Source organism: Pleurodeles waltl, chromosome 5 (genome assembly GCF_031143425.1).
Source record: "Pleurodeles waltl isolate 20211129_DDA chromosome 5, aPleWal1.hap1.20221129, whole genome shotgun sequence".
Lineage (NCBI taxonomy): Eukaryota > Metazoa > Chordata > Amphibia > Caudata > Salamandridae > Pleurodeles > Pleurodeles waltl.
Genome location: NC_090444.1, coordinates 1,376,448,820 through 1,376,463,843, shown reverse-complemented (window position 1 = coordinate 1,376,463,843; position 15,024 = coordinate 1,376,448,820). Strand labels below are relative to the sequence as shown.

Sequence of the window (15,024 nt, the reverse complement as noted above, 5' to 3'; positions counted from 1 at the left end):
TGTGCACACTAAATTTAATTTTGGTAGAGTATACACAGAGCCAGCTTTTTACAATGGAGTAACCCCTCTGCCAAACTCTAAATCAGGCCCTAAATATGGCTCTTATTCTCAAATCATATTGCCAATAACATCAAATATTATTTTTTATATATGATTTTGGAAAGGAATGTCTTATGACATTCATGGTGTAGAGCTGCCCCGCTTCCCTGAATGCCTAACTATAAATTGGATATCACGGTTCTTTTTCTTTTCTAGCATCACAGTAATTAAGCATTTACACAAAGACCTATGGCCTCATTACTACGCTGGTTGTCTTGAGACCACCAGCCTTGTGGTGGCAGTCAGGACCACCGCTGCTGTGGTGGTCTTGTCGTAGTTTGGACTCTTGCTCTGAGCAAGACTGCTGGTCTCAGGATGACAGTACTTTCGTTTGTAGGTGACTAAGTTCCTTCCTACAACTAGTTGTAACTGTTGTCCAAACCTTACCGGCTTACTAGCAGTACCTCACCAGAAACAAAATAGTAAAAGGTGATTTGTAGCAGTCGCTTACGCATGGACTCAAAGTAAGATCTCTCAGGGTTGTCGTGGTTAAACGGAAATTACCCTTTTCTCACAGATTTATTATGTCTCATACAAACAAAGGCAATAACATAGATGCAGTGAAGTTATAATAGTTTTTATTCAACATAACTGCAATTTGCGATAGGTTGCATGAACTGCAATGATTAGGATAATGAATATACCAAGCAACAGTATTGTGAAGAGGAGAGTCATTGTTATAAAGACCCCCACCATTATGCAATATATGAAAGAAATATATGTATATGTAAAAAATGGAATAAGCCCTAGTACCCTAGGGAGAGTAAGTCTAACCTCCTACCTATAAAAGGAGAGCTGGGTTCGTTAAACCTAATCTGCCAAAGCCGTGTCCATGAGAGGAGCCCCCAACCCTCGTTACCTTGGAATGAGGTCTCCATCTCAGACTCCGCAGGGACACGAAGACTGGGTCAGCGTCAAGATGACTGTAGTATCGGTATCAGCGATGGTGGCGATGCCCTCTGGTCGGAATCCCTCTGATTATCTGTCTAAAAGTGTGTTGTATTTATACAGATTTACAAGGTCCCCTGACATAAGTGTTATTCATAACAATAGATAACAGGCATGCTTGGGACGGCAATTAATATCAACAATCCCTCGAAAGTATAGAGAGGGAAAATCCCTAAGTGTGAATGCCTACTGTATGTTTGTCTTTCGTGCTTGATCTTGACGCCTTGACGCAGTGACACTGATAATAGAACCCATAACAAGTGGCCTAACTATAAACAAGCCCGTCATTTTAAATGAAATAAATAATTAAATGGACTAAGACAGAGCAAGCTAGGTAGGTTAAAAGTCACTGGGTGACGGGGGCACGAGTTTACAAGCCTACGGCTAAGCTAACTCCTGTTATCCCGCTAAAACAAACTAGGATTCACTACAGTCTGACTGCCACATACCACTATCATGCCCTGGATCTCTGATCCCAAACAGCTGGCAGTCACGAAGGTCAGAATCAGCCAGGGCCACTTTGATTATGACCTTGTTTTGTGCCAGCCTTTGCATGGCGGCTTTACCGCTTTACTGCCACAAAAAGGTTGGCGGAGATCAGGTGCAGGGGGACACATTTTGCATGTAGCTCTCTGTGTGACCTCTATGATGCATAAAATGTGTGCGTGAGTGAACCAGTGTAATGGAGGCCTGTGGGTTTAAATTTGAGACACATGGCCAATTCATGCCTTTAGGATGGAGATAAGGTTGTTTTCACATCAGTGGAAGTAGATTGTTCACATTCTAAAACCTGTAGATCTAGCACCTAAGTGAATAAAAAGGAGACAGACGTGTTTTTGAATTTCAACTAGGTACTTTCTCTGAGAGGAGCTTCATATGATTCTTCATCAGCACTACCATTTTTATAAATGGTTGGTCTGAATGGCGAAGACCCATTTACTATTGTTCAGGTTATGAATATTACTTTAGTTGAGGAAACCTTTTCTCTCTTCATGATCAATGTTAACTGTGCCTCTTGTTAGCTGGTTGCAGAGTGCTCACCCCTTTTTATACCTCTGTTGAAGGTACTCAAAATGGCAGAGGACCATACTGTGAGGAGCACAGCTCTACCCCAAAAATGGAAGACAGACTGAAAAGGACCCAGGAAAGAACACTCAGACCAAAGAGTTTTGGAAGGTGCAAATAAGGAATATAAATCCTCTGTCTCATGTAGCTGTAGACAAGTATATCAAATCAAAATTGTTTTTTGTGTTCAAGGAAGGGGGTTCTCCTCAGAGTACTCAGAGGACTGCTGTGCATCCAGAGTTGTGGCATTCTGCCTGACAGACAACTTCCCAAATTTGAGGGGACCTCAACCTGATTCTGTCCCAGAAGAATGATTTGCCTTCCTCTTAAAAAGTGCATGCAGATCTGCCTGAAAAGACGTGTGTCCACCCTGAAGGAGATCCTACCAGGATGAGCAAGAAGCAGGTGATCATCAAGCAGTGGGTCCATTCGCTCCAAACAGGCTCAAAAGTGAGGGGATATCATGATCTTGAACCATAGTGTTGTCTTTCTCTTGCAGGCAGAGTCATGTGCTTTGGCAATGCACTGAATTGTGCATGAGCAGACTGCACCACTGTGACATTGTGTAGCAAAGTGAATCAAGCTGGCATGTTACTGTAGAGAGTGGTGTTTGAGGTACCTTTCCACTTGAGACTTTTCCATGGCCAACCTATGATCTGTGATACCTTCCAAGTCAACCCATGTCCAGATGAGGGCCTGTAAGCATTGAGGTCTATCATAAATGCTAGAACCTGCTGATATGCAGTTTCTGAGTAGTCATCCCACAGCTGCCATGTCCCAGGCATGAGCCACTACTTGTGCAACCAGAATGTAGATCTCCTGCAATAGGGGGGAGAGACCAGATGCATACTGCTGGGTTAAAGAGGCTTGGGGACAATCAAAAGCTAGCATTGTTGACCCCTACATTGGCAGTTTAATAAAAAAAATACTGTACACATTCATAATGTCAGAGAGGTAGTACTGCATCTGTTCCAGAATCCTGCCATACTATCCCTACACAAAGATAACTTTAAAATTGTGGTTGAAAAGGGTCCTTAATTAAACTTAGGCAAGTTGACCACTACCTGTGTATTTCAATTCAGCATGCTTTTGAGTGAATCAAATTTAAAAAAATAGTATTGCCTATGACAATCATATACTGGTTAATTGTCGACTGCTGAGATTCATTCTCCCACACACTACCTCACTGAAAAACATGTGGGTCTTTCCTATTCCTAATAATGAGTGTCAAGTGTGGAATGGGTTTTACTTTGACTCATTTACATAGTGGATTGCAACCGATGGCATCAAAGACACAAAACAACCCAGCCTCTCAGGATGTGCCCCATGAGCCCCTTGTTGCCCCATGTCCGCCCAAATGGACTCTGACGCGTATACATTATATAGTATAGATTAACTTACAAGTGCTGGTATGCTCATTGAACGAAATGATTTGTTCACTTTGAGAAAACAAAATAATAATCTTAAACTTTGTATGAAAGAAATATTATAATATTAATCACACCTTCAAAATATATTAAATATTAAATTGAAATTACAATATGAGAAAATGTCTATATTTGACTTAAAACAATTTTTCTTAATACAATTATGAAATATAATTTATAAAATAATTAACTGACCCTTTTTTAAAAATGCAAATACAAACTTTACTGGTTGTTTCAGTTCTAAAATGGGGGAGAAGGTCCCCATGGGGGGCCAGGTCCACCCAATGATGTAGAACCTGCTGTAATATCTATTATATGTTGCTCACATCACTTAGCAGTTGGGAGACCCTCTCCCATACGTCTCCAATCTTGCAAGGGGTAGCTTTGCTCAGCTCGCCCACCTTCCCCTAACATATGTGTAATGGAATGGATCTCCAACTAACATAAAGCCCCTACCACACTGTCTTCAAAATGTGGCTGATGCATCACTGGGTGTGTTCTTTCAGACATCCTTACCCCCTATACCTCTCAGACATTTTGACAAAAACACAAAACAAAGATGAAATAACAAATCATTAATAATACTTCACTACAGTAACTATAAAAAAGTAGACACACTAGCAGACAATACAGGCAAATACAATAGTCAAACTTCTATATGCCCACCAACATAATTCTCCAATTCCCAAACACCTCCTTACGCACCTACTATTAAACCTAGAAAACAAAATGAGGACCGAGCATTTAGCATATTGTTCTCTAGCGTATTACATTTTGCGACATACTACATGACCTTTTCAATGCATTGCTACATTAACTATAGCGTTATCATATTGTGATGATAATGAAATGCATCTTTGCGCGAATATGCAAAAGAACGTGATTCTGTTTTAACTTGAAAAAGTGAGAATGTTTCTTATTCATTTCTATAGTATTTAGTTTACTAACCTTTTAATTTAAATTATATTATATGTGTCCACATTAGCATAAAATATAATATTGTACAAACATACATGTATTAACAAATGAATATTTTCATATAATTACTTTTCGGTTTGTAGGCATATTTATTATTTTTATTAGACTATTTTAATAATATTTTCTGTTTTATGATTTAAAGAAACGCAGATTAAAATAATATAAACATTGCAAAGTAACACTTGAAAAAACACACACATTCTCACTGTTGAAAACATTTTGCATTTCAGGCAAGAGCGTGCCAACTTAGTAAACGCACTTCTTTACAACATCTAAACTGTGTTCAACAATTGTGTACTAGAAATGTATTTTTATTTTATTTTTACGGTTGAGGCAAAATAATACAGATCATCAGTTAGATCTGTGAATCAATCACCATTCATATCAATGTTTTAAAATTACACTATTTCAGTGGATATACATCAAGGCAAATTGTTTATTTAAAGAAGTCAGACATAAGGTCTCATACTTCATCACTCTTCAATGATTAGACTCAAAGCCTTTGCTTTGTCCTGTATTTGTGCTATATACACAGCAGATTTCAGTGTATCTAGGCAAATGCAACCTTGAGGACATATTAGCCTGTGAAGCTGAGATATGAGACCACTTGTGGTCTTTGTAAGAAACATGGATCAGCCTGCATGGTCAATTATCCCACTCCAACTCAGTGCAGTGTTAGATGCTGAAAAATATTTCTTTTAGAGATTCTTTAAAATATTTTTTGAAAAAGCTTGGATTTTTAGATGAGACGTTTGAGTGCTACACATTACCTCTGTAATGCAAAGAAAGCAAACATCCTGTCTTTGTAGTGGTTGAAAGGGACATCTCTGTTTTGTGCACTGTGGGCTTCCTCAAAAATATAAAGGCTATTATGGGCATTGATAATTATGACCAGCCTCAAATCTCACCCACTCCAATACCCTTCAATGAAATCTGCACACTGAATGACACACTGACTTCATTCACTCATAGAAAGATGCAGCTTCCAGCAAGAATTAAGTGTTACATGGGAATAAGTTGGTATGTCCCCCGACCCTGACATAATAAAAGTAATCAGAGGGCTGCTGCTGTAAAGGACTGCCCATTACAGCAGTGCATGTCCATAAAATGTTCTGTTTGTGCATTACATATGGGACCACAATCCCCCATATGGACTACTCTACAGACACCTGAGATTTTTCCTTTGATGTGCTTGCCCAACTTGGCATCCTCCAACAACCCCAGGAGCCATCTCCATATTTTTGAGGTGTTTACTAGGAGTGGGTGATGTACTCCGCTCAGCCGGCAGAGTTGGAGGAGTTTTGGCCAAACCCTGTTACACTTGTAATGTGAACTTCTGGCCAAATTCTGGCAACCACTCATGGTGGAGCTTTTTCTTGTGTGCAGCTCGCTTAGGGTAAGTTGGCAAGCGTGAGTGAGATTTGGCATAATCTAGCACGATCGCAAACATTCCGGTCAGAAAGCTGCAGCTTGAGTAGAAAATCTACTCGAGCAGCAGCAACATCAACTCAAACAACTGTGTCCTCTGAAACACCGCTTGGTGCAGTTTGCACTGATTTTTCAGTGCAGAATGAGCTCCCAGCACTAATTCACAGGGCATGCAACGCAACATGCCTATTTCTTCCCGGTCGCAGAATTCCACAGAATCTGCCCAGGTCTAGTATTAATTTCTGATAGAAAGGAGCTATTGGGCTATGTTATCAAGTCAAAAATAGTTGTTAACTTTTAGCTTGCCTTATTTTGTGTGAATCAAGTTGAATTCAGTATTTCTTTTTAATTTAATTTAGTGATTAGAAAAACTTAAATGCTTTCTTATCTTTGTTAATAGAGACACTTGTTTTTGCTGTTTCTTCTCATTTTTATGTGCAGCACTCTGGCATGCTTAGCATTGCATTCCAATCTTATTATCGGGAAATTGTGTACAGGGAAGAATGTCAGTATGAATACTGCAGGTAGGTTTTACACATTAGGATTTATTGAAATTATTGTATATATATATATATATATTATTTTTTTACTTTACAAGAATAATGTGTGTATCTGCTTAGTCAATATTTTTTATCCCAATTATTATAATTGGGGCATTAATGTTCTGTAAATGCTTTTCAATTTAGATGTTAAGTCAGGTCCTTGATGTGTTTTCATTTTAAGGCCTCAGTAATGTCCGCTAGTGGCTCATCTATGCCATGTAGTCAAGAGTGTTTATTTTTTTGCGAAGTCAGCTAAGTTTTTGTTTGGTCTGAGGTATCTACAGGCTCCCTGTCAGAGTATCCAAAGTGTCTCTTTCCCCTTATTAATTTCCTCTATAATCTTTTCCCATGTCCTGTGGATGTACAACTCAAAAGTGACTTCTATATCTTCATCATCCACAGGAGCATATTGTTGTCTTCTTTGCCATAAAGAAGAGGCTTGTTGACATATTGAAGATTCTCGAACATTGACTTAATATGCAGGTATTGGTGAAGAACTGTCCAAATGATTCATAACATTCAACAAAGTATCTTCATTCACGGACAGCAAGGTTTTCTCTAATGGCTCAAGGTGTCATCCTGAGTGGTGAGTACTTTAGAACCAAAATATTTGTTTAAAATAACAAAGACATGTACTACATAAATACATTATATTTTTATTAAACAATTTAAAGACTTGTCATCTGCTCCTCCATGGGTGTCAAATCCTCCTGAGTATCTAGACCTCCACCAAAGGAACTTTTGGTTACTTCTCCTTAGCTCTGCAGTTATAATCATGCTGACTTCTTACACTCCTTCACATTTCTCCTTGTTGGTGGCACTGTATTGACTTTGTTAATAATTGCTCTCCATGAAGTAGCCTTCTTAGCTGATACAACCTTTTAGGCAATAGATATTTGTCTTGTTTTGTTTCCTCAACAAGCAGGATTTCATTCATCTAGTGGGTAAAATTAAGCTATTCTTTCCAAAAAGTCCCCCCTTTTTGTTGTTCTGTGACCATGCTTGGAACAATAGAAAATGTTTGCACTAGATTTGCATCAGTTTATTGTGAAAAGTGTATTGTGATGCAAGAACTATTGCATCATACAACAATGTGTTGCTCTACTTAAGTACACTTTGCATAATGCAACGATGAACCGTATTATGACGCGTTGCACTATGAAGAACTTTCTAGCATAATACAAAAAGTGTGACTTTTAGTAAATCAGACCCTGTGTGATAGACTCCGTAAAAATAAAGTGGAGGACTGTAACCTATAGCAAGGGATGTCTTGGATTTCAAAGATATCAAAGATGTCTTTTGACAATTTAATGGAAAAACTGTTAGTAAGGCTTCCAATAGTATGCACAGCTGTAGCAATTGTAGGACACTATGGGCCATGAGGAATTAACACTATAGGCATTCAGGATGCCTACGTGTAATTCCCCAAACTTTAGTGTAATTCTCCAAACTTTAGCGGTCTAAAGTAGTGTGTTTCATGGGACCAGAGTGAAGAGGTAAGCATCTCCCATGCCGCAATCTTGCACAATGCTGGCAATATGTGGTGTTACTGTAGACTCCAGTAGAGTGCAACCAGCATCATTTTTTATGATTTATTATTATTAACTTCCTCTCTTGGTGAACATATTTATGTTCTCAAGATATACTCATCCAAGCTGTTCAATATTTTTTACTTGTGGCGCGTCACTTCCACTCAAAACAAGTCAGATTGTTCCACTTTAGTTGTTTGGTTCGTATTAGTCGCTGCCAAAATGTCACACAGTTTTGAGAGAAATTTCTTTTACATTTGGTCTCCCAAAATGATCAATGATATCTACTTCTAAGCTAGGCGTCAGATCTGGGAGAGTTTGTTTTAACTGAGCTCCCCATTGACTGTACCAGAAGTAGCAATTGGAAGACTAAGGGCGCGATTACGAGTTTGGCAGTCTTATCGCCAGTCTTTCGTGGTGGCAGGATCAAGTGCTCTACTGAGCAGCCTGCCACCCCTCCCTCCATATTAGGAGTTTCCTGCTGGGCTGGTGCTTTCATGGCAGCAGAGTCATGATGGCGGTATGTTTCGCTGCTGGAAACGGCCAGAAAGAGGCGGTCGAAGTGTATTAAAAGAGTATGGGAACTGTGATGCAGCATGCTATAAGGTGGGGTCAGTGAACATGGGGGCAGGGTCAATGAAGTGCCAAAAAATATATATATTTATATTCAGTAAGTTTTTCCGGTCTTTCATCTTCAGGTAGCTAAACATAAAATAACTCACAGCTTGAATGAAAAATACATTTGAAAAGATAAGTCAACCAGTGGCAAGAGCACTATTGTACATAATGAAACCTCTATTGGTTAATGCACTGCAGAGATGTATGTGTATCCAGAAAGAAACAGAATGAAATCTTGGTTGGTGCAGTGGAGAATAGTGGTTTGGGTATGATTAATGCTACGAGGGCCCACCCCAAAGCACTGAGAACATATGTCATTATGTTAAACTCGCATTACACACAGTATAATATATACTGCTACCAAATGTGCAAAGAAGCTTCAGATAAAATGGTGCTCACCATTTAGGCTCATTTGCTGCCTTTTTACCGACTCATGCATGGTGGTGTCCCCGCCAAGAAAAGGTCGGCAGAAAGGTGGGTCATGATTAGCCTGGCGGGTACACCTCCATGTGTCGCCTCTGCCTCTCCCCCCATGGGAGCAGAAGTATTGGCATAGGCGGCGGCCTTGTGGCTGTGTTCCCGCACACTTCGTAATCGGGTGGTCAGACCACCAAGGAGGCGGACAGGAGGACTGCCATAAATGCTACGGCAAGACCCATCCTGCAGTCATCATAATCAGGCTCTAACTCCTCCACAAACAAACCTACAATTGCAAAGTCACAGAAATCCCCATTGCACTTCACCTGGTGCCCCTGCAATTCCGAAGCATCATCGTGCAGTTTGTGTGTTACTAACAAATTGATTTCACAGATTTTGTTCTGTGACACATTATCTGGGACAGTTTAGTTAAACTGCAAATACCTAGACTAGTCATTAGACGGATTGTAACCCTTTCATTATGACCCAGATTTTAGGGATGATAGAGAAAAAATGGCTGTAGGCAAAAGCGCCATGGCAATTATTTTGTGTATCATTCTATTTAATTGCTCGGCGCACATTTTAACTCAAACTAAATTGACAAATTTCATTTAATAATTTGCAATTTCAATTAAAAATGCACTTATTATAGTTTATTTAAATTCATTATTACAATTTCAACCCATTAAAAAGCTTCTAAAAACTAGATGCCATCTTTTATTTATTATAAAAATGACAAATCTAATATACGTTTGTTTTCATCAAAACATTCATATAATAGTACATCATTTGAAAGTAGGGAAGCGCGTTATCTATTACCTTTCAGACATGGCACACACATGCAGCCAATACCCATAAGCATCCTGTACCATAATTACTGGATGAATCTCAGGTGCACTCAGCAACTTTAAAACCGACACACCAGTTGGTTGTTTTTGTGACCATCAAACACTCTGATCGTAACATGCTTCATCATCGGGTACAATTCTGGTTCATATTAACCAGGACGGGCTCAAGCACCTCGGAGGTAACTCATTGTATAACATGGGTGCCCCTGTATAGGTTAAAAATGTTGTCATGTGAGTGTGAGGGCTATAATGTCCCTGACCCCTGCTTCATATTGACATGTTTTAGCCTAATGTCACTGGCCTCTTGGTTTCCGGGACTTTCGTCAGGAGTGATAATAGTACCCCTCTGTCCATTCCTCTCTGTCCTTTTATCCTGGTCTTATCAATAAGAGTCTCCTATGACAACACAAAAAATAAACATAAATTAAAAACAAGGTAGTACAGGCTGTTGGAGCACATGTTAATGCCTGTTTTGCAAGAGGAAATAAGATCGATCAATGATTGGCACAACAAACACAAAACAAAAAACGCAAACCCTTGTGTACACTTGCACAGGTGCTGGACAAACAAGCATATTAGCATGCAATCTGATGCAAATGTGTTGTCATGCATCAGTATAATCCAACATGGTAAGCATAATGAGTCACTCACTGCACATTTTTACAAAAACTGCAAACTGTAACGTGTCATAAAAATGGAGGTATGTTACCCCAGGTGACATTTAATGCTACCATTAAAGGGACAGGCCCGTGGACGCGCCCTATGATCTCACTATATGGTGAAATTTGTGAATAGTCTGTTTTCCAGTCTAAGGATAATGTGCCTCTATTTCGTCTAGTTGTGCGCTGCCCCGCTTGCAATAGATTGGCATTGTGGGCCGTTCGTTTTAATCCTGAGCCTACCACCCAATTTATTACTTCCTAGTGTTTCACTACGCAAGAATCTGTGTGTGCGTGCAGGCTGGGGGCAAATTGCTGAATGTGTAAGGGTTCATGAGGAGTGTAGATCTCATGTTTGTTTGAATATGTGCATAAATTGTAAAGTAATTCGGTAGGAGTTAGCATTGAATCTCATCAAGTAGGGCATTCTGATGGGTTCCCAGTCAGCAGACCCATCTTTTCTCACATTCAAGGAGGACTTTCTCAATGCTGTTAGTGTCCTACAATTGCTCTAGAATTTGTGTGAATAATAACATACATGCACCTACCAGATGAGACAGATTCTGCACGCATTCTTCTCATCGGGTTTGCAGGTTTCCATAAAACGTATCGCTTATTTATTAGCCACAAAAACGTCCAAAAAGCACCCTACATTCAGTGAGCCCCCCCCTTATATAAGTACTAGTTTCAAATGTAAAACAAATGTACATTTTTGCCTGATGTAATATTTAGAAATGTTTAATACGATATCGAAGGCACATATTTTAAGTGATTTTGAGCTGTTACGGTACTGGATTTGTATACGGAAGTCAAATTCAAGTGAATTCCTATAGGTGAATAATCAATGTTGTTGTACTATAGATAGTAGTAAGATTATACTATACACTATTTAATACTAAGTGGACCAAAAGTAAGGCCTCAGTAGTGTATGTAAGTGTAGTCCTTCTAATGTACTGAAACACAGTAATGTACCTGGGTTTAGCAACCATAATCTATACATAATGTAGGAAAGCCTCCTACAAATCAATCATAATAGCAGAGGGAAATGAAAACCTTCTGTAGGACGAGAACACCCACCCACCCTGAGGTGGCATGCTTCATCGTAGGGTTCTCCCCTATACTGCAACAATTTGCTATGGTGCGGGTTACATCTCGTAAAATAGAAGGAGCTCCTGGATGTTGAAAACTACCCTATGGGAGTCTGAGGTTTGGGTGAGCAGAGCGGAATGGAAAGGAGGTAGTGTGAGAAGATCTTAAACTGCTGCTTGGTCAGAGCTACTAACTTATTATGTCTGCCAAGGGTAGGTTTAAAAACAATCAAGGGAAGCAGGGAGGGGACTCAACCCTTGCTATTTCAAATGGATCAGCATGTTTCTGACCTAAAGGGACTCTAGAAGAGGTGTAAGGGACATTCATCAGAACCTGGTAGAGTCACTCTGCTATAAAGTGTATTATAGAAATATACAGAAAAATATGCTAGTACAAACGGTGGTCACCAAAAGACATTGTACATAGTGAGATTACTCAGAAGTCAAAAATACATCTTGTTATTTTGATGATAAGTTTAAGGGTGGACATGTGGAATTATTAAGGTTGTTCATGACCTCCCCAGCCTAATGGGGCAATTCCTGTCTCTCCAACTACACAGCTCAACCCTCTTCATTCACTCACTGTGAGATACTATACCAAATATCAAATTACCAGCTTTGAAATTAGAAGACACGGTCTGTGTCACAAGGTCCCACCAGACATATTTGTGCAATCTTGTGAAACCGATTCATTTTCATAATCGTAAATGTTAACACTGGAGTTAAATAGATATATAAAGCTAACATTTACATTTGATTCTGTTGCTGTGAGGCAAGGTGGTGTTAGTAATCCAGAATTAATAATAAGATGTTACATAAAAAGTAAGGCATAAAAAATGTATGGGATCAGATTGGAGAAGGAGGTGCAGCTCAGATAGGCACTTAGATCTACATCAGCAAAAGTGGCTGCAATCACTTAAACAAAAGTAGGGTCAACGAAGGCACTCTTTGTGTGAAGGAGGAGCAGTAAAAGTTGTGCACATACCTCTGTAAACTGGGGGGCCCACATAATGGTGCTCTCATTGATGATTAGCTTAGGTACATCTTGGTCTGTCATATCATAACTGCCTATTATGGTGTCAGAAAAGGATCCATTCGGAAAGATGATCAAATTGAGAATGTCAAACCGAGCAGGGGCACTGCCCACATCATTCAAGAACATTGCGTCCCCACCAGGTGTTTGGAAATTAATATTCTTCAGATAGCGATTAAGCTGTGAGAAAAGAAACGTTAATAATTATTGATTGATTCTACTAAGATATTTCTTCTGAATTTCTGAATATGGTAAAAGTGCAGTTAAGGCAATATCCTGCATTGGCAAAGTCAATAGGTCTCATTATTTTTCTTTTTTTTTGAAATGCATTAAATATACATGTTCATTCACTGAAATAAAACAAAGATTAAAGTAATGTTATAGTTATATGAACATTTCATATGACTCAATGTTTAAATGTACAAAACCACTGAAATTCACCAGTTAGAGTTATCACAAGTAAAAATAACTCATGACCTAAGGTAAAAATAACTGTTGACCCTGCCATGCAGTTTTCTCATCAATAATTTCAATGCAAATGTTGCAGTAATATTACCAATGATGTAATTGAAAATGTCATTAGTGATGTTCATTTGGGCATGAGTCAGTGAATTTCCAGTGATTTTTAATGCAAACTAATATTTTACTACCACACCTAAAGCTGAGAATTTGCAGCAAAACATGTTTACAAAAAAACATTTTTGACTCGAGGTCCCCTTATGTCTTGTTTTTTTTCCCCCAGATCTCAGGGCTGAATCCAGAGTGCTAAAATATCTGCCACCACATTGCTGATATGATGGAAGCATGAGATCATTGTGTCTGTAATTCTCTGTGGCATGAAATTTGCAAAGTTTTGGATCATTAATTGCTTAAAACACTATTGAATGCAAATCACAAAAAGTAAGTTTTGTGGGCTATGGTTTAACCTTCTCCTAAACTCGGTGTAAATCTGTTCAGAGCTTTTTGTGGTATGGCTGTTCAATTTCCTATGGAAAAATGAAATGAGAAAATGCTTTTTGGGTCTCTTCTTTTTCTCAGCCACTGCTTGACAGATCACCCCAAAACCTTCCAGAGAGGCGCTGAGGTGGATGAGACTTTTAAAAACAAATATGGACTTGGAGGATGGGGTCCCAAGGGCCTAATGAGGCTCCAGGAGGGGGGGGCCACATGGCCCGTCCCCCTATTTCTTTGATTTAGCCCTGAATGGGGATTCTGGGGCACAAAGGCCAACCTTATGCTGCTCAGGGCAAAGGCCCTGTACAGCATGAGGTTGAGTGCCTGCTGGGGATTTGGCTGAAGGACCTGGCCACAGGTAGAAATTCACTGAAAAGTAAATGTTAAAGTAATGTTATCGTTAGGTGTGATAAAAAGATCTGTTTCTTTTTTTTAAATAACCGTAGAAATTCACACAAAAAAAATAAAGGTTATTGTAATGTTATAGTTAGGTGAATATGTCAGTGTCAAAATTAATGTTCTGTATCAAAAAAAGCACAGAAACTCACCAGGTATAGTTAGCAGAGCTTCCTTGCACCCCCGCCATGCACTGATTATGACTCCACATAATATATCACTCATAACATTTTCAATGACATAATTAATGACATCACTGATGACATCTCAAAATATATCGTTGATGACATTACTGATGACATAGCTGATGACATCATCCAATGAGCGTGCTTTCAGGCTTAGAGTGCTGCATAAATTATGCAAAAAAACAGAGCACTCTGGTTAGTTCTCAAGATTAGATTGAGGACAGCTCCTGTATAGAGCACCCTATAACACCAGGAACACCCATCTGCCAAACTCACAACAATGTGGCTGCCACTGCAGTGGTGACCTCCCGGCCAGACCCATTATGACTTTCCCCTGGGCTGTTTGGCAGTAACCAAGGTTTCCACCTGTCAGCCAAGCGGGCAAGTGGTGACAGCATTGTTGCCGGCTTGTAATCAAGGGTAAACAAAGTAGCTGGGCAGGGGCCGCCCTGTGGCCCCTTGCATCTGTTCTCTGCCAACCTTTTCATGGCAGAGAACCAGGTTGTAATCAGCAGGGCAATGCTGCACACATCCCTGGCTGATTGCAAACTGCACCCGCCGTCAGCCCATTGGGATCACTGATCCCCGCAGAGATGGAGGTAACCGGGCAGTCGGACCACCAGGGTCATAATATGGCAGTTGGACCGTCACAGCAGTGGTGGTCCAGACCATCACAGAGAGTCTGTCACTCTAGTGACCGCCAGACTAGTAATTAGTCTCTAAATCTGCTCATCTCAAATGTCTGTTTTTCTAGCAAAGTTTTTAAGTATAGGATTAGCACGGTGCCATCCACAACAAGCTAGAAAGAGA

General features: G+C 39.6%; 1 protein-coding gene across 1 annotated transcript in view; it reads right to left on the bottom strand.

Moving 5' to 3' along the window:
- The window catches only part of LOC138297121 (vomeronasal type-2 receptor 26-like), a 135,046-nt gene that overhangs the window by 103,089 nt on the left and 16,933 nt on the right, over positions 1–15,024 (bottom strand). The window contains exon 2 of the mRNA XM_069236620.1: positions 12,632–12,859. Coding sequence (XP_069092721.1) covers positions 12,632–12,859 — 228 coding nt within the window. The remainder of the gene's footprint in view (positions 1–12,631; positions 12,860–15,024) is intronic.